The following is a 24,318-nucleotide window of genomic DNA, read 5'->3' on the forward strand; positions in this document are numbered from 1 at the left end:
CAGTTTGTGTGCCAGGGTGATCACACCCTGTAATAATGGTTTTTTTAAGCTGCTGTTTCATTAGTATTGTTGTATAGTTTATAAGTACTTATAATTGTTGATTTGTTAAAGATTGTATATGATTTGGTAAGGCCAACTTTTATTTGGCCCAGGTATTGTAATTGTGATGTTTTGCACTGATGTTCTGTTATCTTTATTGCTGCCGTAGTTACTGTTTGTAAGCTGCTTTGAGATTCAGCTGAAGTACAATAAATTGAATCAGTAATGCATGCAAAGGAAAAAAGAAGAATCACTAGTCTCTTAAATCAGTTAATATTAAAAACATTAACACTGGGTATCAGTTTGTGCTTTCACTCCTCGTGTCTTCACTACAAGAGAGTAATTTGAGGCCTTTATCCACACCCAAATGAATTTGTCCTTATATTGGATGCCATCATGATTCAACATGATTCATGTTTGGCTGTGATGAGAACGTTGATATTTATAGAACATTTATATTAAAGAAATACAGAAAACCAACAATATGCTCTGGTTTTGAGCACATTGGGCAGTGGACAGGATATTTGTATGTTAATGATTTTTTTGTTTTTGTTTTGTTACCTTTCAAATAAATATGCTCATTTTAAATGGATTTATTTTAATTTGATGTGTATGATTCTAATAATAATAATAATAATAATAATAATAATAATAATAATTTCCATAGAGCAATGTGTGTGTATGTGTGCACACTGCTTACCTAGGGGGGACATTGCTACACTGCCCTCCTCTGGTGCTGTCTATGTCAGTTGTTGTCTAGTCTATCCCTTAAGATTTCTCACAGTCATATTAGTTTTTCACCTTTTAAATCTTGGTTTCAGTTTTAAATGATGAACTACACTTTTAAGAGATTTTTGTTGAAAACCTATTTATTTTTATATGTTATATTCAACTAAATTATGCTCAGAATAGACCCATAAAAATTTCTGGATTAAGTTATTCAATTCAACTGATTTTGATGGGTCTGCCATGGGTATGACTTGGCCAAATACAACTCTCATATGCTTCCCTCTAATACTTTCTTCTGGTAATGTCTCAACGTTCAACTTAACATATTTTGTCTTTCCATAAGCTACTATGGCTGGTTTTCTTGGCAAGAATTAAATAGGAATCTGTATGCTTAAATCAAAAAACAGAATTATTCTGAATTTTTACAAAATGTAATTTTACAAGCTTTAAGAAACAAATACACGAATAAAATGCCAATAGAAATATACTGGTAAAACATGAGAAAGTAATAAAGTTACTATTTTAGTGCAGGTTCATCGGACATATTGCTCGCATCTTTTTTCAATCTGAATATTTTGCATCGTTCAAAGCTTCATTTCTAAGGGCTTTTACAGCTTTAACAAGTTCCATATGCATCCTTTAACTTCTTTCTGTAGACGTTACCTAATGTGTTTTTAGAACTCATCCTGCCTCAAAAGGGTTGAATATGTTTTGCATGTATATCAATTAACAAATCTGCTAGAAGCATTTTAAAATGCAAAACCAGTTGCTAAAGGAAACTGCTGTTCATTACAGCACATGACCAAGTTTTCTTCGGCAATAAAAGGAAATGACATCTTTGTGGAGGGGGAAAAACCATGAGAACTACAGAACATAATTCAAATGTCAGAGTGAGACTGAAATGTGATTTAACTGAAAAATACTATGATAAATGTGTATAAGCCTGAGTATTATATATATATATATATATATATATATATATATATATATATATATATATCTCAGTGTGTTTGTTTGTTTTCCCCAATATTTAACCTGTTTATTGATGTCTCTTTCTCTCTCTCTTTTCCAGACTGTAACTGAGAAACACAAGCTCAATGTACCTGAAACTATGACTGAAGTCTTGGATGTGTCTGATGAGGAAGGTAAGCTGACCACAGACCACATAAGCCAGACTGGTTATAATATATACCGAACTTTGCATTTAAGAAACTATCACATTACTTAAAGTGGCTAATTCAAAAGATTGAAAAAAACCATAAGCTAAAAAACAAATGTACAGATGCTTGCTTATTTATTTATTTATTTATTAAAAAGATAAGTTAGCATCAAATATAAGAGACATTAAAGATTTGTGATTAGATGAAGGTGGGCCATAGCTAAGTGATAATGTATGTGGTTTGATTGCAAAAGGTTCCAGGTTCAGTCCTTGGCATCTTCAGGTAGAATTAGGAAACAGTCCTGTGGAAAACATTGAGGAGTCTTGGCCAGTCCACGTGGATCATACTGAGTTAGATGGACCAATGGTCTGGCAGCTTCTTATCATCTCATTTATTGGGAGGTCTTTTTAGCCCTCCCTACCATCTTGCAGCTGCTGTTTGCAATAAGCATATGTGTACCTGTATATTTTCTCCACTGGAGCAAATAGCTGGGTGGGCAGAGCACGTTATTTGTATTTGGAAAATGCCAGAGGTGAAAGGGCAACTCATCAAATGGCTGCTTTTAAAGAGAAATTTGAAGGTAGGAGGATCAGATCATGAATCTCCAGTGATTCATCGAGTGTTGGCCTCTAGACTGATCTACCATGTGAAGAATTACTTTGATTTTCTCTAATCCTCCTCCTGTTGTTCAGTATATATACTGCTCCCTCACCCCCTCCATGTTTATTTTAAATAATTTTGGTTTTCTCTTGGTTGCAAGGTAATGACATTTCTTCCCAGTCTACCATATGCCATTAGTTGCTCCCTTTTGACCCTGTTCCTGAAATTTAACTTATGTGTTATGCAGCTTTTAAACACTCTGACTATGATCATTTCACTGATGAGGATGCCTTTAGTGATGCAGGTACAGTGTTAAGAGTTCTTAGAGTGAGGCACAAAACTGTTTTTATTTTTATTGTTTAATTGTTTACTGTCCCACCTCTTTTCTGAAACGGAGACACGTGTTTATGGAATGCCTAACTCTGATCTATGCCAGTGAATTTGTGTGTGGGTCTCTGCATGATTTCAGTTTTGCCAACACTGGCCCCCAAAACAGAGCCTTAATTTTGTAGCTGGCTCTCTTAGTTAGTTCTGCCTTTTAAGAATGTTTAAGACATAGTTCATGTTCTACAAATTCAGATTTAAATAAAGTATATTGGAATGATAAAATTACCTTCTGTGATCTTACTATTTAGTTGCTAATTTTGTATGGTTGTATTATTGTAAGTTAAATAAGTATTGTACCCTCCTAGGGCATTAGGATTCATTAACAGAGAGACCACTGATAAATATTAAGAAACAACGATGGTGATTTTTCTTCACTGTGTGACGTTCCTCAAGATGGCTTCCTCTTTAGAAGAAAATGTCAAGTTCTTATTTGAAATCATGTTATGCTGTGTAGAATGCAGTTTTGATAGAATACTAAAAGTTTCAGATTCATGTTAAGAAAGAATCCTCCACCCCACCCCAAAATGTATTTCAATAACCCAATATATTTGTTCAAGGCCTTGAAAATTCTTCTTAGAGGAAAGTTAAGGATTTTTGCAGAGTTTAACTAGGTAGCCTCTGTATTGGCATATGGCCACCTACCAGGTTGTTCATAAAAGCGATGAATTTAGTGAAATATGATGAATATGCAGCTCCTGCAGAAAGGCTTCTTTAATGTAGTGGATGCTTTACCTGCCATTACCACTGAAACAGGTTTCTAAAGATTCCAGCAAAATGCCCCAGTGTTTGCCTTTATTTCAGGAGGGGGGTGTTCTTCCTGTATTCCTTCCCTCCCCCATCAGACGATTGCAAGAATACGGTTTTTGTATGCTTCTGCTCTCACGACAGCAGGGACAGATGTTCAGTATTTCCATTTTAGCGGTTCAGTTGCCGACAGTTCCATTAGAGCCTCTGGGAGCTGTGTGTGGCTGACATAATGTGATGCCCATCTGTAATCACTTAACTGACAATTATTTGGGTCTAGACAGCATGGCTGGTCAAAGCGGCAATATAATACCCTGAAGTAGCTATGGTTACAAAGATTTGCACAAAGAATAACACGCCAACCAGGGATGGCAAACCTGTGACCCTCCAGGTTGAACTACATCTCCCATCATCCTTGACCATTGGCCATGATGACTGGGGCTGATGGGAGTTGGAGCCCAAGAATGTCCAGAGGGTCACAGGCTCCCCTTCCCTGTTATAAATCCCTGATATGATTTAAGTTTAAGTGAAAAGTACAGTGGTGCCTCGCAAGACGAAAAGAATCCGTTCCGTGATTCTCTTTGTATAGCGGTTTTTTCGTCTTGCGAAGCAAGCCCATTGACAGCTTAGCGGATTAGCGCTATTAGCGGTCTAGCGGCTTTTAGCGATCAGCTGTTAAGCGGCTTATCGGCGGGTTTTCGTCTAGCGGGTTTTCCGTCTTGCGAGGCGTTCGTCTTGCGGGGCACCACTGTACCTGGAAAGAGGAGGATATAAGAGTATGGATTCCTTTAAAAGAGGAATACATCCCCCAGTTCCTGATCTGCTTTTCCATGTGAGCATCATCAGAACAGATACGTCTTCACTCTTTCTCATGGTAACTGTGTTTACTATAGAGAGAGTGTCTGGTTCATTGGTTCGGTGCAAGACTGTTAGGTCAGCAGTCATTACTAGATGCTGCTGGTTCAAGGTGAATAATGTGTAGTCACAGGGTTTGACTCGGATTCATTCATGTTTGGAATGGACAAACTTAAGACAAATTTCACTGGGTCTGCTCTACGCATGACTAAGTCTGGATCCAATGCATCATTGCCTCATAATGAATGTGAACCATTTTCTGTTATGGTTGGAATGTTTAATGTAACACTTTTTATTATTATTTTGAAAGTAATCTGAAAGTCAGTTTTGCCTTGGTGCCTTACAAATTTTGAATTAAGATCCAGAACTTACGCTTGCTTGGATCCAAACATTTTCACAGTTCATAAAAGGCCTGTTTCTGTCTTAGTGGAAGATCACTACAAAAGAAAAATGCTCCCCACCACAGGTCCAGAGAAGCTCTTCTATTTGCACAAGCTCTCCCCCCCCCTTTATATATACATATATTCCCCACCAGGTTTTATATATGCTGTTTCTTCCTTGCTTTGCATGCAGAAGGTCCCAGGTGCAGTCATAGTCACCTCCATTTAAGAGGATCAGGTAGGAGCTGATGGGAAAGACCTCTGCTGCCAGTATGAGTAGACAATACTGAACTAAATGGGCAAATAGCCTGATCCAAACTTTAGGCAGCTTTCTCTGTTCACATCTGATACTTAATTGAGCTTTTCTGAAAATGAGAGTATAGTGCCAATATAAACTCTCTGCTGGCTAGAATATATATTTCTGTTTCTTTTCTACATTCTGTCCCACATTAATGACATTCTCATATGGCACATAATAGTGCAATAGGGGCTCAAAGTCAAATTTTAATGTCTCATGTGGAAGCAGTTTCTGTCAGAGGCCAGCTGTGTCCAAGAAACTAAGTGGAAAAAAGGAACAAAAGTAAAATTAGTTCAGCCAACAGTATGTATAATGGCAAAGGACAAAAGACTGATTCAATGTGAGGTGCTGTTGATGTTTTTTTTAAAACTTACACTGATATCATCCCACTTAATCTGCCAGTGTTTTCTTAGTGTGTATTAACAGCTTGTGCTTGCTGTGCTTCAAGAATGAGGATAATGTTCCCTGTTTTGTTTGTTTGTGTTTGAGGTGATCCACCTAATATGTGACCATACTTTTCCAGTGCTGTAGGGCTTCATTAGTTTATTGATCTTGTGAATTTGTATGTGTTTTGGCTCAAGGTGACGACACTATGACAGGAGATGGGGGAGAATATCTTAGACCGGAAGATCTGAAAGAATTAGGCGATGATTCCTTACCCAGCAGCCAGTTCTTAGATGGTATGAACTACCTGAGGTACAGCCTGGAAGGAGGCCGATCTGACAGGTACTACTACAGCAAGAATATTATATTTTTCTAACACATCTATAGTATTTTTGCTGAATATACTCCCAGTACAGTATGTGAATGAATTTTAGGACACTTTCAAAGCCCAGAGACTTGGTGGGCATAGAGAATGCCTACCTTGTAGATTCACAGAAGAATATTTACTGAGGAAGAATATTTACTGAGGGAGAACTGGCTCGAAATGTGTACATAAAGCTCCCCCCTCAGATTTCAGCCAAATACCCTGATCACAGCTCACATGAAAATGAAAAGGTACAGAGATGTTCCATCTAAATATTAAAAGCACTAAACATATGATATTGTTAGCTTAAATATATGGATCTTCATTGCAGTAAAGAAAGCCTATGCAGTTCAGTGGTTATGCCATTGCTTTCTGCTATGGGAAATGTACCTTCTTCTATCTATTAGCCAGCCCAGGCTTATGGAACTGACTTATTTTAAGAAGCTCAGCTTTAGATTCTCTGGTTTTTCTTTCACAATCATGGTTTTTCTTTCACAATCATGTTCCATGTTTATTATTTCTCTCTCCCCTCTTTGTATGCTTTCATTAGCACTGTGCCCAGGTAGGTATTATACAGCATGAAAATGATGTTCTCTTCAGTGCTCCCTTGTGGCATCTGGCATTAAATACCCGCATCCATGTTGTAGATGTGCTGGAGGATTTTGAAGGTTTTGTTTATTACAGTTGGTCAGTTTTGAAGGAACAACTAAAATACCATTGTGGTTGTAATTAATGATGATCTCAACCAAAATCTTAACTCATTATTTTGCGGCATGTGCAATGCTGCCAGCTGAAGGCAGGCTTAAAAAACAATCAAGACACATACTGATTTCAGAAAGATAACAACGTTAACATGCTGCCCATTTTCAATTATATATAGCTATTACAATAGATAGAAAGAACTGTTTGTACCTGACTTTGCTCAATAAGACTTACAAGAAGAAAACCAGTCTCTGACAAGTATGAGTAAATGCTCTGGAGATCCTAGTCTCACTGCTCCTGGGTCCTTTTATGTGAGATTCTATGAATCACTAACTCAATGTTAGAAAGTACAAAAGGTGTCAGGAGAAGAAAAGATAAATAATTGGTGTGGCTGAGGATAGCATGAAATTAATGGATAGCATCTGTTTATGATCAACAACTTTGAGTTTCTTTTTGTTAGATCACCTTTACTTAAGATACCTCAATAGCATATCTGAAATAAATTACATTTTGCTTTTCATAGACAACTGTATGTTGCTATCTGCCTGAAAATGTTAATGGGGTATTTTGACCCCTGATTTATCACTAATTTTTGTTTACTTTGTACAGCCATCAATGGCTAAAGTCCATATTTTGCACGAATGGGGTATATGCATAACCAAGTCCCAGGATCCAGATAGGAACTTGAATGAATTGCAGTTGTTGTGGTTTGCAACCACCAGAGAAAAACCAAGTAACATCTTTAAAGGCCTGTAGTAATTTCAGCCTTACATATGTCTGGTAGATTGGATGATGTTAACTATTGTAACGTTCAATTAACGAAGCATCATTTGGGGTCCTTTGCCAACCTTGCATGGTGGTGCTCCAGATGCTTCAATAATTTATAAAGAATGGGGTTTTGCTACTGAAGTTTTTTGTTTTTTTAAAGAAAGGATAAAATTGAATGAAGGCCAAGCAATTTTTCTGAGGACCAAATTTTCGTGGCCAAAGCAGACACGATATTATCCACATATTTAAGACTTACATTGATTTTTAAAGGAACAATTCTATTTGTTTTTTAATATAACACTCACCCCACAAGTTGACTTAGCTCAACTTCCTTCAGTTAAAAATGATACACGCGTAACAGTTATTATGCTATTGTCACTTCCAAGGTTTATTTAAAAATGCAAGGTTGCTATTACCAGCCTTTGCAAATTTGGGGACTAACTCCCTTTTAGCACAGAGGCACATGTGTTGTAAACATGTTTAGGATTGCATTGCATATCATACCTCAGCAGTTAAAATGTGACTAGAAGATAATCATACAATTTTAGAGCTGAAATGTCCTGATGACATTGACTTGGGTCTTAAGTTGCTTCTCTCTCCATTTATGGGAGGGAGGGACCAACTGTTTTCTCCATCAGCAGCCCTTTGCACTATAGCCTATGCCATTCCCAAAAATTCCCCAAGCACTAAAACCCTCTTCTGTGAACTCTGTTCTGGTCATGGGAGGAAAGCTAGGGTCCCTGGAAAGCCATTGCTTGAAATCAATCAATCGGCTGAAAACAGTTCAATTCAGTTTAATCCAATCAAAACTGGCAAGATTTCTGTACATGTCATTGCATGAAGAATTGCAACCACAGATCACAATATAAGAACTATTAAGAACATATCAAATATAATATTATATATATATATATATATATATATATATATATATATATATAGCTACATATACTTATGTCCTAATGATGGGAAATATTTTTTCCATTATTTATAAGTTTAATATCCATTAATAGTTAACACTGAGGTAGTAAAATGTGCTGTGTAAATAAATGTTGCTACTCAACTATTTCTTCAATCTTAATTCATTCCTAACATTATTATGTTACTTGGCAACTGGAAACATATTAAGTATTGCGCACAAAACACAAATATATGAACTATAGCTTGGTAATTTAAGCTTCTTAATCAATATTTGAGGTACAAAATTATAGCCGAAACTCCATGTAGCTTAGTATGTTTGCATTTTGATATTTGAGGTGATAGCAGTTAATTCAATTAAGCCATTAGTTGGTGTACGAAAGTAGCTTATTTTGCTTTGCATCTATCATTGCTACTGCAAATGATTTTCTATGTTGTGCATATAAAGGTGACGTAAAGGTGACAGTGTTTTGTTTTGTTTTTTGCTTGTTTATAAATTCTGCTGGTATATAAAGGCAGAATTGTGCACTATGAAAAGAGCATATGGCTGGCTACCTTCTGTGTACCTTCCAGGGGACTAAGTAGCACACCGTTGCTTGTCAGAGGAACTTACTTCATTTTTTTTCCTTCCTGAAGAATTCCCTTAAAATTATGAGTGATATATATATTTCAACAGGACAAAGAATGATGGAATGGGTTGCTTGTTTCTTTTAAGTATAAGGGAAACCAATAAGCCACAGGGTTACTACTTCAAACTATTTCCATACTGTAGATTGAACAGAATGAGATTCTGTTGGATTCCAATGGTTTTGAGAAAAGAGAAAAAAAGTTGGTGGGGGGGGGGAGGAAGAGTGGAGGGTTTTATTGGAGTGCTTAAATCATCCCCCTGGAAGTTGCACTCTATTTGCTAATAGCATGCTTTCTTCACTCCTTTGCTCTGCCCACAATCCCATCTTCACAACACCATCTCAACTGCTGATAATGTTGCCAACCTACCAGCCTACGATCCTTCAGTTCAGACAGGTCCCATACTCTGAGCCACGCCTCCTACTTGAGAGACAGCGCCATGATTGATGACACGGTTGTTATCCCCAGCCACCAGGTGAGATGTTATGGTAGCTTTGCAAACCTCTCAAACTGGTAACTTTAATGTTGCCATTCTTAATTGTCTTTTATGCATTGTCACTGTTTGGGTGAACTGTCAACTGTCAACTGCTCTGTGTTTCTTGGGTCTTGCCTGATTTTATAATGTTGTCTAGCTGAATAATTTCCCTCTGTATCATTCACAATACTGTTTTATGGCTGACAGCAAAAAAAAAGTAGCATGAAAGAAATGCTTAAATACATCTACAGCAAAATTTCACCCAATTTTTGGCAGTTTTATTTTGTCAGCTGCTTAGGTTTTCCAAATGAGGACAGAGATTATTTTCCACTTAGTATAAAGCAGATAACTGCTTCATAAGACACAATATTTGCAAGTGCATTCTCTGTATAGCTGTGTGGTGTGTTTTTTTTTGGGGGGGGGGTCAGTGTCCTTTGCAATCACATTTGTCCCAATTGAGGTATATACACTGTTCTGAGAATATAAATATTATCTATGTGCTTCACAGTAATATACATGTCTAAAGGGAGGAATGACTGTAAGTCTTGTATATCCAGGTTCTATAATTTGCTGACAGAAATTAACTGACAGAGGAAATAGTACTGGCACAAGAAACATTAGGACATGGTGAGGCAAATCTAGGTTGTTTTGATTTCCCCAAAAATTAATAAGTGGTAAAAAATGTAGTTCAAATATTTATATATTTCTTTTTTGTTCTCGTATTTGGACAATTTGAGCATGTTCCACCATTTCAGCAATTGATACTGTTTTATGTAGCCACCTTTTAGTGGTAGAAGCTACAGGGGTGTATCCAGTTAAGGCATACTCGACATAGACCCATTTAAATCTATGGACTCACGTTATGTTAGCTGATTTCACTGAGTTTACTCTGGCTATAACTTAGTTGGATGGCAATCCTTTGGGCTGGAATCATTTAGGAGCAATTAAATGTTGCCACAGTGATTCCAGAGTAGAGCTTGATATCTAAATAACTCAGAAGTATATTTAGTTGGTCATTAACTAAATTACACACATGACCTTTTTCACTTTCATTTTAGAATTTTATAGCTTTTTGTGAACCAACTCCATCAGAGGCATAGAAAACATTGGTTTGGGTTGGTTCAGTGTTGTAAATAAAGAGAAGAACAAAGGTACAAAAACAGAAAAGTTAAATTTATTTGCTTTTCAAGGTATCCACATTGGCCAAAGAAGGTGAGAGAAATTCATATCGCTTAAGCTGGAGCCCTGACAACCTGGACAATGTCACTCTTTCTGCTAGCCCTGTTCATTCTGGGTAAGTAATACACAACAGAAAACAAAGGAAGATAATAATTAGAATCTCGTCAGCTTGAACTAATGCTTATTTTGGATGTGCATTTTCCTGTGTTATTGTTTCAATGCAAAAGTTCTAACCGTTCAGATTAAAGGACTCAATTACACTTCATATTGAAGCCATTTTGTAGCATTACGACTCCACACCCCAAAGAATTTGTGACTTCAACAGTCAATGAAAAGTATTTTTTTGCAGATCCCAACAAATTTCTTTGCTAGAAGCAATGGCGGTTAAACTTGTTTAAAACAAATGCAAATTGGTAATGTGGACATGCCCTAAGACAGACCTAAATTTCTTGAATATACGGTTGGATCTTGAAATCACTGGGAGTCCAGATTTCAGCAGGTTAAGGCTCAGACCTTGTATGACCATTTTCTATTGAAGATATTACCACTTGAAGCAAATATCAGTGGTGCTTTCATGTGGGGCTTCGGGGCAGAAGTCAAAGGCCTCATTCAGCATAATTGACAGGAGGACTCTCAGACTCAACAGTGATGGCTTACTACATTTCAAAATAAGAGGAGAATATACATCTAAAGTGTAAAGTGTAAAGTCCACAAAATACCCAATTGAGCCACTGAATGTCAGTACCTTTGGAAAGGTGCAGTTTTATACTAGCTAGTAACTGGCATCCAGTTTTACATTTTGTTATACTTGTAATAATAGATAAAATTGGCAATCACAGTTCTTAGCTGCTTTCAGGAGGCCTTCATCAGTTTAGAGGTGAAGGCTTCAAGAGACAATGAACCATAAAAATTCCCATTCAGTCATGGATTAAACAGGGCAGTGAGAGTACACAGTTGACTCCACCCCCAATGTCTTGCACTTCACTGGCCATGTGCATACCAAGAGCCTATGCATGAGTAAAGGCCCACACATATGTTTCCACATGATTGGAACTCCTGCATCACCTAGATGTGAAGAACAATTGACTAGAGCTAGAATCTGTAGGACATGGAAAATGTCAAGAGAGAAGGGATACCAGCACCAAACCCATTTAAGCAATCTGGCAAATATAATGTTCTTAATAACATAGTTTCATTATCAATTATCTTAATTTGATGTTATGGTACTTTGAAGAGCTGGGTCTTTCATTATTATACCTTAGATTACAAAATACAAATTGATAGTGTCAAATTTTGAACAGGATTATATCTATCAACAGTTTGGATGCATTTAGAAAGAGTGGCAAGAGGAAGAAAAAGCCTGTAATGAACAGATGGTCTTTACATCAGAACTGATGTATATTGGCACCCATATTTTTTTCCAGCTGTGTGCTTGGTAAAATGATGGCACAATATCAGCTAGATTTTTTTTTTAACTTGGAAGCAAAAAATAAATGCAATAGGCAAAAATACATGGAGTTCAATTACATTTACTCTGTGAATAAGTATCAGCATATGATGGATTCTGTTTTCAGAGCTTCTCCGTGTAACTACCTCAGTGCACAGAGAATGTGTGTATGTGTGCCTGCAGAAAATGCATTCATTTATTCCACAAAGGAAGGGAATGCAGGTATAAATTGGCTACTTCTAATGAAATGGAGAAGCTCTGAAGTTCATGCCTGAAACAGAGCACTAGACTAAAGGGCTTGTTTAGAAAACATACCGTATCTTCATGTGATCAATTTGTGAAGGATGGATTGGGATCTCACCTGCTACCCCTGACTCCAAGTATCCACACATTGATTGTGTTATCTGCACAGAGCCTATGGGTGTACAAGCTGTTCATGCATAGGCTTTGCCCACACAATCTGTATTTCCTCAACACACTTCTACAGGGAAACATCTGAATGGTCCGCTAGATTGTACAGATTAAATTGAACCATATTGGTTGGGTAAGTCTCCTTTGTTAGTACGGGCTGGACTGCATGGTAGGTTGTTGTTTTTTATCCTGTTTGATTCTTACTATGAGTGTTCACACAGATAATCTAAGGTTTTTGTTCTCCATTATTCTAATGGCCAATACCAATTAGTGAATAATATTTCTGAAAGATTTTCAATTGTAAAATTTAGGATATTGTAATTCCCATGATAATTTTCCAAATTTATCTCATTTTTGATGGAGGTGGGAGGATTATGGAGGGAATGTAGCACTGGTGCATAAAGTTGATAAATAATTAGAGTTATCATTCTTAGCTGCCTGTCTTCAAAAAAGGAGATTGGATCACTGCTAACAAGGTAACTGATTTATTTATTTTTAACCCAGTATGGTATTCTCACAAACAGCAGTGGAAACAGGACCTAGCAGCTGGAAGATCTTTAAATAAAAATAAAATTACATATAAGCTTTTAAAGTATTTCTAAACCAAATAGTATTTCTATGCTGTTCCTTTAATAAAGTATTTCTAAACTTCCTACAATAAAGTTTTTTATTTTTTAAAAAAGCTTCTTATGAACAGCAGTTTCATATCCTTGAAAATAACAAGATGCAATTTCCCCTCATAATCACGGACAAGGGAACTATGGCAATGAATGCATCAATTTTGAAGCAGATAGGATAAGAAATTGGAAACAAGGAACCTAAGTCAGAAAAATAAACAAAAATGAAGCCTAATATGAACATATGAACAACTTGAAAAAATAAAGACATATCATTAATTATAAAATCAAATGTGTTAATCTGGAAATCAGAATGGAAATGGGCCTATATTGGCCAATTCAACGATAATCAATAGTTTTTTTTTTCAGGGAGGCAGGAATGAAAAAAGGCAGCTAAGAGTGAAGATGGGTCTATCATAACAATACATTACTGACATCAATGCTCAATGCATTTAATGTTAACGATTTCTCAGTAGAAATAAATTTCAATATATAACCAAGACTGTAATGCTATAGTGTTTTCCTGGAATTAAGCTCAATTGAATGCAGTGTTGCTTACTTCTGAGTATATATACATAGGATTGTGCAGTGAATTCAGAATTGTGTAGTACTATGTTCAGTGTTACGAGTTTGACACCCAATTTGTGCTGCAGCTGTTGTTGGTTTATTTTAGCTCATGAAAAAAAAACTTCTCTAGAGAACTCGTACCTGATGACCGATTAAAACAGGGGTAGCCAGTGTGTTGCCTTCTCAATATAATTGAAGTAACTCCCAACCAGCATAGCCAGTGGCTAGTTATAATGGGAATTACAATCCGATAACATTTGGAAGGCACCATGTTGGCTACCTTTGGATTAAAGCTTTATAGCCTGCCATATGGAGACCACTGAAAATGTCTTAACTGTATCATATGGAAGATATAACATTGAAGAGGCTATTTCCATATGCAGTTGCCCATGAACTAGATGCATTAAAGCACAACCGTTCCCTGCTATTTATACATCTGGCACACAGAGTCTGCACACATATGGAGCTGCCTGGAACACTGATACAGGCAAGTGTTTCTATGTGGCCTCCATATTTTTTGGAGGTGGAATAAATTTGCAATGAGGGCTTGAGTCCCGTCCCCCCCCCATCAGCAGAGATCAGAGAGGGACATCCTGTTTCATTCATCTTTGCACCTATATATATATTCTCTCTGTAATCTGTGTTTACATATTCACTTTACATCTCTCCATTTGTAGGTTAAAACAGCTTCTCTTCCTCCTTTTATTTCATTTATTCATCCACTCTTTTTTTGTTTTGCTACTGTTGCAGCCGCTCATCTCCATGTTTTGACCATGACAACAGCAGGTGAACTTATATATAATTTCATTTTTAATACTTGCCTTCCTTTTGCCTTCCTTCTTCTGTCATCCTTTTCGTTTATTCACCTCAGGATGCTCTGGTGCATTGATGCCATTCATTGCTTAGTATAGGAGAAATATTTCTGCCTGTCTGTTGAATATGTTAACAGCCTACATTTTGAAGAGTACAAAGGAAATACATTGTCTCCCCGCAAGAAACCTCCAAAATCTTGTCATATGCAATCCTTTTCTCTCACACTCCCTGCCTCACAAAAATATTGTAAGCAATTATTAATTGGATACCTAAAGTAACTGGAAAAAGTTAAAAGCAGTGCTTAGGCTTGCAATATTTTTACATGAACAAAATTCAGTCTACAATTAGAATTGTGCATTACAAATCGTTAGCTCTATTTCAGATTTTCTTCAATAAATTCAGATGCATAGTGTGCTGTAATTATATTGCAGATGCCTGGAGCCGTCAAGTCTTGAGTTGAAATCCTTCATGTAATTAAAAATGCATACATCATTTGAAGTTTAAGGAACATTATCATGCATAACTAAATGCAGATAAATGTAGGCAGTACCCTTTATCGAGAGAAAATCTGTCCTTACTTTCTCAAAGATCATTTTGAATTCTATTCAGTAGCCTTCATGCAAGGAGAAACATGCCCACTAACTTTGAGTAGGCGTTTGATTGGTCTCTTAGTTTTTTGCTGTCCCACCAAAATGCAGCACAACTATTTTGCTGCATTGTTATTATTTGCAAACTTGATAAAAATGCTGAAGCAACCTGATCAAGCTGTTTTGTATCTAATATTCCTCACTGTGACTAACTGTCTGCTGCTATCTCCTTGTTTCCCTGCATCAAATGGTAATCACAATTTGAAGACCTCCTGTGTGAGGCTGTGGTGGATGTAGTCTATTGAGGGCTGTTGTTTCCAGCTGGGTGATGAGAACCATGTCTGCCTGCCTGTTTAACCAACTAATTCAAATGTACCAGCATATCTGAATGCTTTGTGTGTAGCATGCTGTCTCTTTTGCCTGTTTGCATTAGTAAAAAGACTACAACCATAGTTTCACTTGCTCTGGTGTGACTATAGGACTAGTGGGACTGGTAGGACAGAAGGCAGGTGCTAGAGGCGATGGCAGCCAGATCCAACTAATTCTAGTTTTCTCCCCATCCTTGACCCTGTTGAGTTCTACAAAGGCAATGCTGAAACTAAGGAGGAGAAAGCTAACCACCAGGATCGTCCTCTGGGCTGGTAGTATGTAAGAAGGAAGAATGAGAAGTGGGCTAAATCAGTGTCTAGCGTCTTCTGACTCCTAGCTGGATGCTATGCAAACATAAACATCCAATTCATAATTATCCATAGATGCCGCAACCTTCCCGTTGCCTACTATGAGTATAGCTCTGCAAGTTTTTTGCTACCATATCTCCATGGACAGTCTTTCTGTTATGTCATGGGAGCATAAGGGGCCAACTAGATAAGCCCTGTGTGTGTGTGTGTGTGTGTGTGTGTGAGAGAGAGAGAGAGAGAGAGAGAGAGAGAGAGAGAGATGTGTACTATCATATTTGATATAGCTTGTTTTCTTGTAGGAGCAGAGGTTTACAGATGAAAGCAAGTTCTGTGCATTTGAAATTAAACCTCCCTGAAAAAGTTTTGCATGATCCTTCCTGCAGCTTATATCATTTTTAGATGTAGGGTTGAGTTGTTGAAAATAATTATTTATCCTTCTATCCAAAAGTGATATTCCATGCGTTTATGAAAATTGGTTGCATATAATAAATTATTATGAATTATATTTATATTAGTGCATATAAAGTGTGACCTTGTAGAAATTATTCTGAAATGTTTAGGGATCACTCCAAAGAGAATGTTTAGGGAGAACCAGAATCTCTGCAGTTTTCATTGGATCATCTGGCCTATGACACATACCCAGAATAATGTTTTACTCTTAGAAGGAATAATATATTTACATATTAAATTATTATAAAAACAAGTATATCAATTATACCTTTGACTTAAGAAAGGAAAAATCAACCCATAAGTACTGGTAGGAGGGAAACTGAAACTCAAGATTCAATGCTATCTAACTGAAACAGCCCAGAGAGAATGTGTGTAAATAGCATCCCGAATTATGTCATTATCCTGTTAAAACCAAGAAGCTCCATTTCTAAAGAAATAGCACATTTGCACATTTAGACCAGAGGCATACAAACAGTTTGTAGACTGCGGCAGAATCACCACACTGAATTGCACTCTACGTAGGAAGTAGAGTTGCCAACTTCGTGTGTGTGTGTGTGTGTGTGTGTGTGTGTGTTTAAGAGATGTACACAAAAAATGAAAATTCGGAAATAATTTCTGTCGCTGTTGCTGGAAGTTCCATAATGTCTCATTTCCTTTTCATGAGGATGTTGAGGGGCGAGAACCCTGCTGGGAAAAAGTATTGGCAGCCTTAGAGAGGTGAAATAGGGAAGATGCAGGGCGCATGGCATGCTTCAGGATGGCAAATCGTGTCTCCTAATTATCACCCATTAGCTTGGAGGGTTGTTATAACTGCATGTAGATCTCACTGGGGAAAGGTTCTGATTGTGAACAGTGATGTATTGTATTTGATATACATTTGTATAAGGTATTAAAGGATGCAATTTTGCTTCAAGGGACTGAGGATGGGAGAAAGCAGGAAACAAGGGGAAGCAACATTAGAGAAAACTGGGAAGGGAAAATAGTGTTGACATTTTCTTACCAATTTCAGCCCATTTTACATTTCCTTAACCATTTGGTGGGGATCTTGCCAGCTGTTAAAGAATGCCAGCAATTTGCTTGCTTTCATTCATAGTTTTTATGAAAACAAATCAAGGTCTTATGCACCCTCTGGCACCACTTTACCTGCCAAGGGTTCGAATATAGCCTGCAAGGCCATTTCCCCTGAATTGTGCCAACCACCTCACATCTGGCATCATATGTGGCTTCAGTGTGGGACAGATAGAGACACCACTGCCAATGCACAACTTAAAGTGTGGACCTGATTGCGCGTTGGCAAGGCAGGTTCCAGCTCTGCCCTCCACCAACTGATGTGGAGTAAAACCAAAGCCTGCCAGATAGGATGTGCTCGCTGCAGGGAACTTTCTCACATAGCCAACTCCTGTAGAAAGCTGGCCTTGCCTCTACCATCTATTAGCTGAGAGGTGGTAAAGTGAAAGCATCAGACTCTTCCAAGCTCTGCATGTTGGTTTGGAGTCCCACAGTTTAGGGACTTCAAAGTGCTCAATCAGCTGGCATGGCATCATTGAGATGTCAAATGGGCCCTGCCTACTGTCAGATTTGGCCCACAAGGCTAGGTTCAGATAAGGATCTGGCCTGCTGTCCTAGAATCTTTACTCATTTCAGTCGCAAAATTTACAAAAATTGAAATGGACTTCTTATTTACAGTAATTATGTAATCTCCGAGTATCCGAATACTATTTTTATTCAGTGTTATTCCTAATCTTATTTTACTATGTTGCTGATGGACATATACAAACCAGCACAGCCAACCATGACTGCAATTTTGTGGGCAGTTGCATAACGCAACCCGTTGAAATGAGATATTTACAGGCTGAGGAATGCACATCATGTCTCTCTGCATTTCTCTTAACTGTCATGAGTTTAAATATATGTTATCTTCTTAGGTCTGATTACTATTTATATTATTACTGAAAAGAGATACAGTAATAGTCACACCTACTTCATTGCAATTAAAGCTGTGGATACAGGGTAGCACACAGCACATAATTTTGGTTGACACAGGACAGTAAGAATGGACATTTAGTAACGAACATTATGATTGACTTATAAATCAGATTGCATTATTTCTCCCAAATTTCAGTTTCCTCGTCAGTTTTATGGTGGATGCTCGAGGTGGTGCTATGCGGGGTTGCAGACACAATGGACTTCGAATAATTATTCCACCCCGGAAGTGCACTGCTCCAACACGAGTTACCTGCCGGTTGGTCAAACGTCATAGACTGGCCACAATGCCTCCAATGGTGGAAGGAGAAGGTCTGGCTAGCCGTTTAATTGAAGTTGGGCCTTCTGGTGCTCAGTTTCTTGGGTAAGAATTTTTTAATTATCCAAGATAATTTTTAAAATCATGAAAAAGATGGTTTCATTTTGTGATCTACTCTGGGGTGGCTCAGCACTTCAGTGCTCGAAGTGAAAATGTTGTATCTGATTTATTTTATGCTGATGGGCTCTGCAGTGAAAAGCGCAACACTGTTAGGCCAGCAATAATTCAATTAGCTTGTTTTGTTTTCCCCCCTTATTTAAAGCACAGTAGCTACAACCCAAGGTTTAGTGTGCTTCCTGGAATAAGTCTGTTTAATCCACGCTGGGCTTTTAAAGCAGAAATCGTTTCGTGATTGCAGTCAATTAATTACATATTCGCTTTTAAGGGTAAAATGAAAATAGCACAAATGTTGCAAATGTAAATATAACATCTATTGAAAGATGCAAGAAAAGCTAAAGCTGCTTTCAAGGGGGACTTGTGTTCTCTCAGTGGATATTTTCTCAGTAATTGGGACTGCCTGGGAAGCACATACCTATGATTTTTCTGGGGCTGCATTTTATTCCTTCTACTGCAGTACCCCACAGAAAGATCAGACGTGCTGCACTTGTTTTAGCAATTTTCTGCTGAAACCAGCAGTTTTCAACACTTTTATTTTATCAGCAATTTCCCTTACCAATGGTGGCATCCAAAAATGGATGATCAAAGGAAACCCCCCTCTGCTTAGAGCGAATGGCTTCAGCTGAAAACGGATAAAAGGATGAAGATGTCAAAGGAACAGCGTAAATCCAGCGTGAAGCAAATTTAAGGCCCCGTAGTCCCTAGACTTTCAGCCAGTTATCTTAACTAGCATTTAGTTCTGGAGAATGGGATTTGGGGAAAGAATGGGATATATCTCTAGAATACAGCATAGGAGGAAAAACCATCAACCATTTAACTCATTATTTTGTTGTTGCTGTGTTTCAATAGAGGAACTAGAAGATTCCTAAGCCTGAAATGATGGGTAGATGCACATCTGTGATAAAAGGGTTGCTTTTAGGGTTTACGAAAGCGCCCTTCGATACTAGAAAATTGTTTAAAGAAAAGCATCAAACCCAAACTAAGGAAAGCCTTTGCTGTCACATTTTGTATTTTCAGTTCTTCTCTTCCTCTATCTACCTGTTTCTCCTCCTTCCAATACACTCACAGTAAACTCAACAACTTTTGGTTTCCCCCCCACCCTTTCAGCCTAGTGGGGAATGTCTATGGAAACTCACATGTACTAAGAGTTTACATACCATTTCTCAAGGGCATGTCTTACACCGCTGGCACTTTCCTGAGTGGCGTCCTGGCAGTGAAATCAAAGTCACTGAACACTTCCTGCCAAGCCAAGCCTTACATTAATTCATTTGCTCATAAGTCCTGAAGACTGGATCTTGCTCCCATTAATATTAGAAGCAAGGCTAGCATACCACTGAACCTACTGAGGACAAGATAAGGTTGCAAAATTCTGGGGAGCTCTTTTTATGAATTATCAGGACCAGTGGGGCATACCTAAACAAATCAAGGCAGGAACCTGTTCAGTGTACAGCCTAATTCCACTCTTGAGCAGACAGTGCACTGGGGTTTTGGAAAACAAAATACATAAAGCTTATTTATTTTCTTTCTTTCACTGCTGCTTTGGATGTACTCAGTAAACTTCACCTGCCTACGGCTCCTCCCCCACTTAATGAGGGAGAAAGTTTGGTCAGCCGAATCCTTCAGCTGGGGCCTCCAGGGACCAAATTTCTTGGGTAGGAGAGACTTAAAACAAATTGATGGATGCTGGCCTTCCCATTCTTCTCCTTCTGCAATATTATTTTTATGTCATTGTGCCCATGACATTGTCCCTTTCTATGATTTTAAATTCTGTATTTACCTAACCTTTAGTGGACCATTTTCCAGCCCTTGTGGTATGTGGTTTTTGTTTTGGTGATATGTTTGTACCTTTTCTTAAAGTTCCTTGAACTCCACTTATGATTTAGCATGAGAACTTCCTAGCTGTGAAATGTAACAGTTGTTATAGCTGTTGTGTGCTTGACGTCTGTCGCAAAGCAACCTGGACTGGAACTGTAGGAATCTACTGTACAATATTTTGCCTCTATTGTCACCAACACAACGGTGATATGTTATATATTGGATATAACATAGAACTTAGCATGATATATACAAGATGGCCTATGTAATTCAGTTGTTATTATTGTGAGACTATTGATACACAAATGTATTTATAGTTTTTGCAAAAATGGGAAACACAAGTTATGATGAAACATATATACAATATGGGCACAATGAGCAGAAATTTGATTTTGCGCTTGTAGATTGATATAGAATAATCATTTGGGCATTTTCACTATAAATTAGGAGTCTGGAAAATGTCAACTGAAACAAAGAGCCAATATAAAATCAATGCAGATTGATGACAGATGTGGCCTGTTTCTTAAATAGATTTGTATTCTCCTATAAATCATATTTTTTCTTTAATGTGTCCATATATGTATATACATAGATAACAGTAGATTCTGCATGATAAATGTGATTGCACAGGATTCCACACATCAAAACAAGTTTCAAATGTGTGGGCTTTATTCATTCCAGATTATAATTCTACAGCCCCAATGCCAGCCCCTGCTGCTTTGGCAAGTACCATAGATGCTGTGTGATTTTTATTTAAATTAAAAAAAAAAAAGTGGGAGTACATTGCTCACTGGTCCTAACAACAAGCTATATAATGCCAAAGTGGTTCTAGTATGCTTTTTTCAGGATCGTATCCAGGAATGGCAAAGAAGCCGGCCGTATTCCAGGTCACTTTGTAACAGACTGAGAAAACTTGTATTGATTTGCTGCCCATTTGGCACAGTCCTTTAACGTGCTGTGTTGCTGTAATAGGCCTGTGATTGTCGAGATTCCTCACTTTGCGGCTTTACGTGGTAAAGAAAGGGAACTGGTGATCCTGCGCAGTGAGAATGGCGACAACTGGAAGGAGCATTTCTGTGAATTTACAGAGGATGAGCTGAATGAAATCCTAAACGGGATGGATGAAGGTACACAGTGTGCTAAGAAAGGAGAAAGGTCTGAAAGCCACAGAAAGGAAATGATAATGAACTTAAAAAATAAATAAAAACATTATTCTGCAACCCCTGCATGCATTTGCTATGCATATTTGCTATATGTAGTTTCTGTGCGGCTAACTCTCCCCTGAGCTGACATGTACAATGCCATGTGGCCAATGAATATTTGTGTGCAAGACCATTCAGTCTATTAACCTGGCATACGATGGAATAAGTAAAAAAAGACAAATAGAACATCAAAAGCCTTGTGGCATTTGCCTTCTTTCTGTAAGTCAGAACAGTTTAAAATGACTCATGGGTAAGACAAACACATTTGCCAGCAACTTTGTGAATTCTCAATAATATTTCCACATTTTTGCGAATTTGTGGTCAAATCTCCCTGCACTAAGTGAAAGATCTATTTGGGTATCCAAGTGACATGAAGTTTTTGATTTGTTATTCTGGACAAAACTGCAAAAATCTGAAGAAACCCTTTAATGGCAATCCTAACACATTGTGTGGTCTTCTGCCAACCACATTTACATTCAATAGTAGGGCCATAGTGGCAAATAAGGAAGATTAACATAGTCTGAACGTAGAGTTCACAAATCTTTCTGTAGCCATGGAGACATCTAAACTCTAGAAAATTAGAGAAGTAAGTGTTGTGTTGGGTGGAAAACTGGCTATTAGGAGTAGCATGAAGTAAATTTTGAATTTTATAGCTTTGAGGGTTTACTTTGGCTGGTCAATGCACGATCTGAAAAGTCAGCTAATATACTACACAATTTTTAATATAATAAGATCTGCCAGTAGTTTTCTATCTGACTATGGCTATGATGCTGCAACCATTACTTAAGAACAATCTCAAATTGTATCTACAGAAAGGAAGCATTCATTCATATATATATGGGATGCAGATGGTGCTGCCAGTTAAACCACAGAGCCTAGGACTTGCCGATCAGAAGGTCGGTGGTTCGAATCCCCGCAACGGAGTGAGCTCCTGTTGCTCAGTCCCTGCTCCTGCCAACCTAGCAGTTCGAAAGCACATCAAAGTGCAAGTAGATACCAAATAGGTACCACTCCGGCGGGAAGGTAAACAGCATTTCCATGCGCTGCTCTGGTTCGCCAGAAGCGGCTTAGTCATGCTGGGCACATGCCCCGGAAGCTGTACGCAGGCTCCCTCGGTCAATAAAGCGAGATGAGCGCCGCAACCCGTGTGTGTGTGTGTGTGTGTGTATATATATATATAATGTTTACTGTAGGAAATAATTATGGTTTAACTATGGTTTCTTTTTACTTAGTCCTTGACACACCAGAGGAGCTGGAGAAGAAACGCATTTGTCGTATCATCACTCGGGACTTCCCACAGTACTTTGCAGTGGTGTCCCGAGTCAAACAGGACAGTAACCTCATTGGACCTGAGGGTGGTGTGCTAAGCAGTACAGTAGTACCTCAAGTACAGGCTGTCTTTCCAGAGGGAGCACTAACCAAGCGAATTCGTGTTGGTCTGCAGGTAAGAAAAATGAGGACAAGACTTTACATTATCTAACCGGCAGCATTTCTGTTGATGAGAGGAGTTTCTTCATTCCATTTTTAATTATTTATCTGGGTTCTCTTTCCTGTATGTCACTCCCCCTGAATTCCAGTAGCTAGAAGAATTAATAAAACTATTTCTGGACCTCTGGTTCCTTCCTACAGTTAATCATAACAGACATGCACATTGGTAAAACTTTACAAAACAAACAAACAAAAAACCACATTGATGCAATCACACATAAAATTGCGTTTAGATCCTTTTTGCAGATGTGCACACTGGTATCCATTTGGCATTGTCTTACTATGCTTAGACACTATTCTGTACAAAATTTGGAAATAAAAAAGCAACAGCAATGGATAATTACTAAAGCATTGGCTCCCATTTGAGAAGTCGCAGCAGGTAATTCAGAATTTCAGAAACAACCCTCATTTCTCTGGAGACCGCTGGTTATCTTTGCACAAACAATTCCTGCCTTTATAAACCAGGATATGCATGTACTCAATGAATCTGCAACAGTTCCTTTGCACCTACCTTCAATTGAGCAGGGAAACCAGCACAGCAGCCACTTGTTAACAATTGCTTCTTGTTATGACATAACTGAGGTACTGCTTCATGGCTTCCAAATAAACTAGGAGATGGAGCCATGTTTAAAGTTAGCTTTTGAATGCTGGTTTATTTGGAAGCTGCTAAGCATAGTTCTTGCTTTACACATAACAAGAAGCAATGGTTAGCTGACGTTTCCAGCTATGTATTCCCACTTATGCTAAAGGAGAAGAGAAGTAGGAGTGAAGGAATGAGCTGGGTGCATGGAGCTGGCTGGAATGGTATCTATTTTATTCAGAGAAGATAATAACAGAAGCTACTGAATGGGCTTGAAGATTTTTCAAAGAATTCTCAGAAGGAGCTTGGGTTTCCCCAGGAGCTCTGTGGCAACCTCTCTAAGGACATAGAAGGCTTGGTAATCTATGATTCCGATGGATATTTGCACTGGGAGCAGCCTTTAGCGCTAATAGCAATTGTCTGTTCTGGTTGGGGTTGAAGTCCCTCTGAAGGAACAGGTGTGCAAGGTACATCTTGAGCCATCTCTGTCACTGGAGGTCCAAAATCTCTTCAAAAACTCCATAGTTCCAACAGACAGCCTTCCACAATTCTTGCCGTCTTCTACCACAACCCACACAGCAGGCTATAGCCCTTTTATACACAAAGAAACTTGTCAAATCTGCCCAGTAACGCAGA

The 24,318-nt window shown here is 38.1% G+C and overlaps 1 protein-coding gene across 26 annotated transcripts in view; it reads left to right on the forward strand.

The window, feature by feature from the left end:
- Positions 1 to 24,318, forward strand: part of ANK2 (ankyrin 2) — a 322,074-nt gene that overhangs the window by 261,721 nt on the left and 36,035 nt on the right. For 8 of the 26 annotated variants that reach the window (XM_079990163.1, XM_079990161.1, XM_079990148.1 and 5 more), the window contains 7 exons: positions 1,841 to 1,913; positions 5,774 to 5,918; positions 9,328 to 9,430; positions 10,621 to 10,724; positions 18,301 to 18,525; positions 21,385 to 21,539; positions 22,847 to 23,058. In XM_079990163.1, coding sequence (XP_079846289.1) covers positions 1,841 to 1,913; positions 5,774 to 5,918; positions 9,328 to 9,430; positions 10,621 to 10,724; positions 18,301 to 18,525; positions 21,385 to 21,539; positions 22,847 to 23,058 — 1,017 coding nt within the window. Of the gene's footprint in view, positions 1 to 1,840; positions 1,914 to 2,775; positions 2,833 to 5,773; positions 5,919 to 9,327; positions 9,431 to 10,620; positions 10,725 to 12,901; positions 12,944 to 14,401; positions 14,438 to 18,300; positions 18,526 to 20,150; positions 20,250 to 21,384; positions 21,540 to 22,846; positions 23,059 to 24,318 lie in introns of all 26 variants that reach the window. The other 18 variants (XM_079990154.1, XM_079990170.1, XM_079990153.1 and 15 more) reach the window with 8 other exon arrangements.

The sequence above is a fragment of the Podarcis cretensis genome (genome assembly GCF_951804945.1).
Source record: "Podarcis cretensis genome assembly, chromosome: 9".
In the NCBI taxonomy this organism is placed as follows: Eukaryota; Metazoa; Chordata; class Lepidosauria; order Squamata; family Lacertidae; genus Podarcis; species Podarcis cretensis.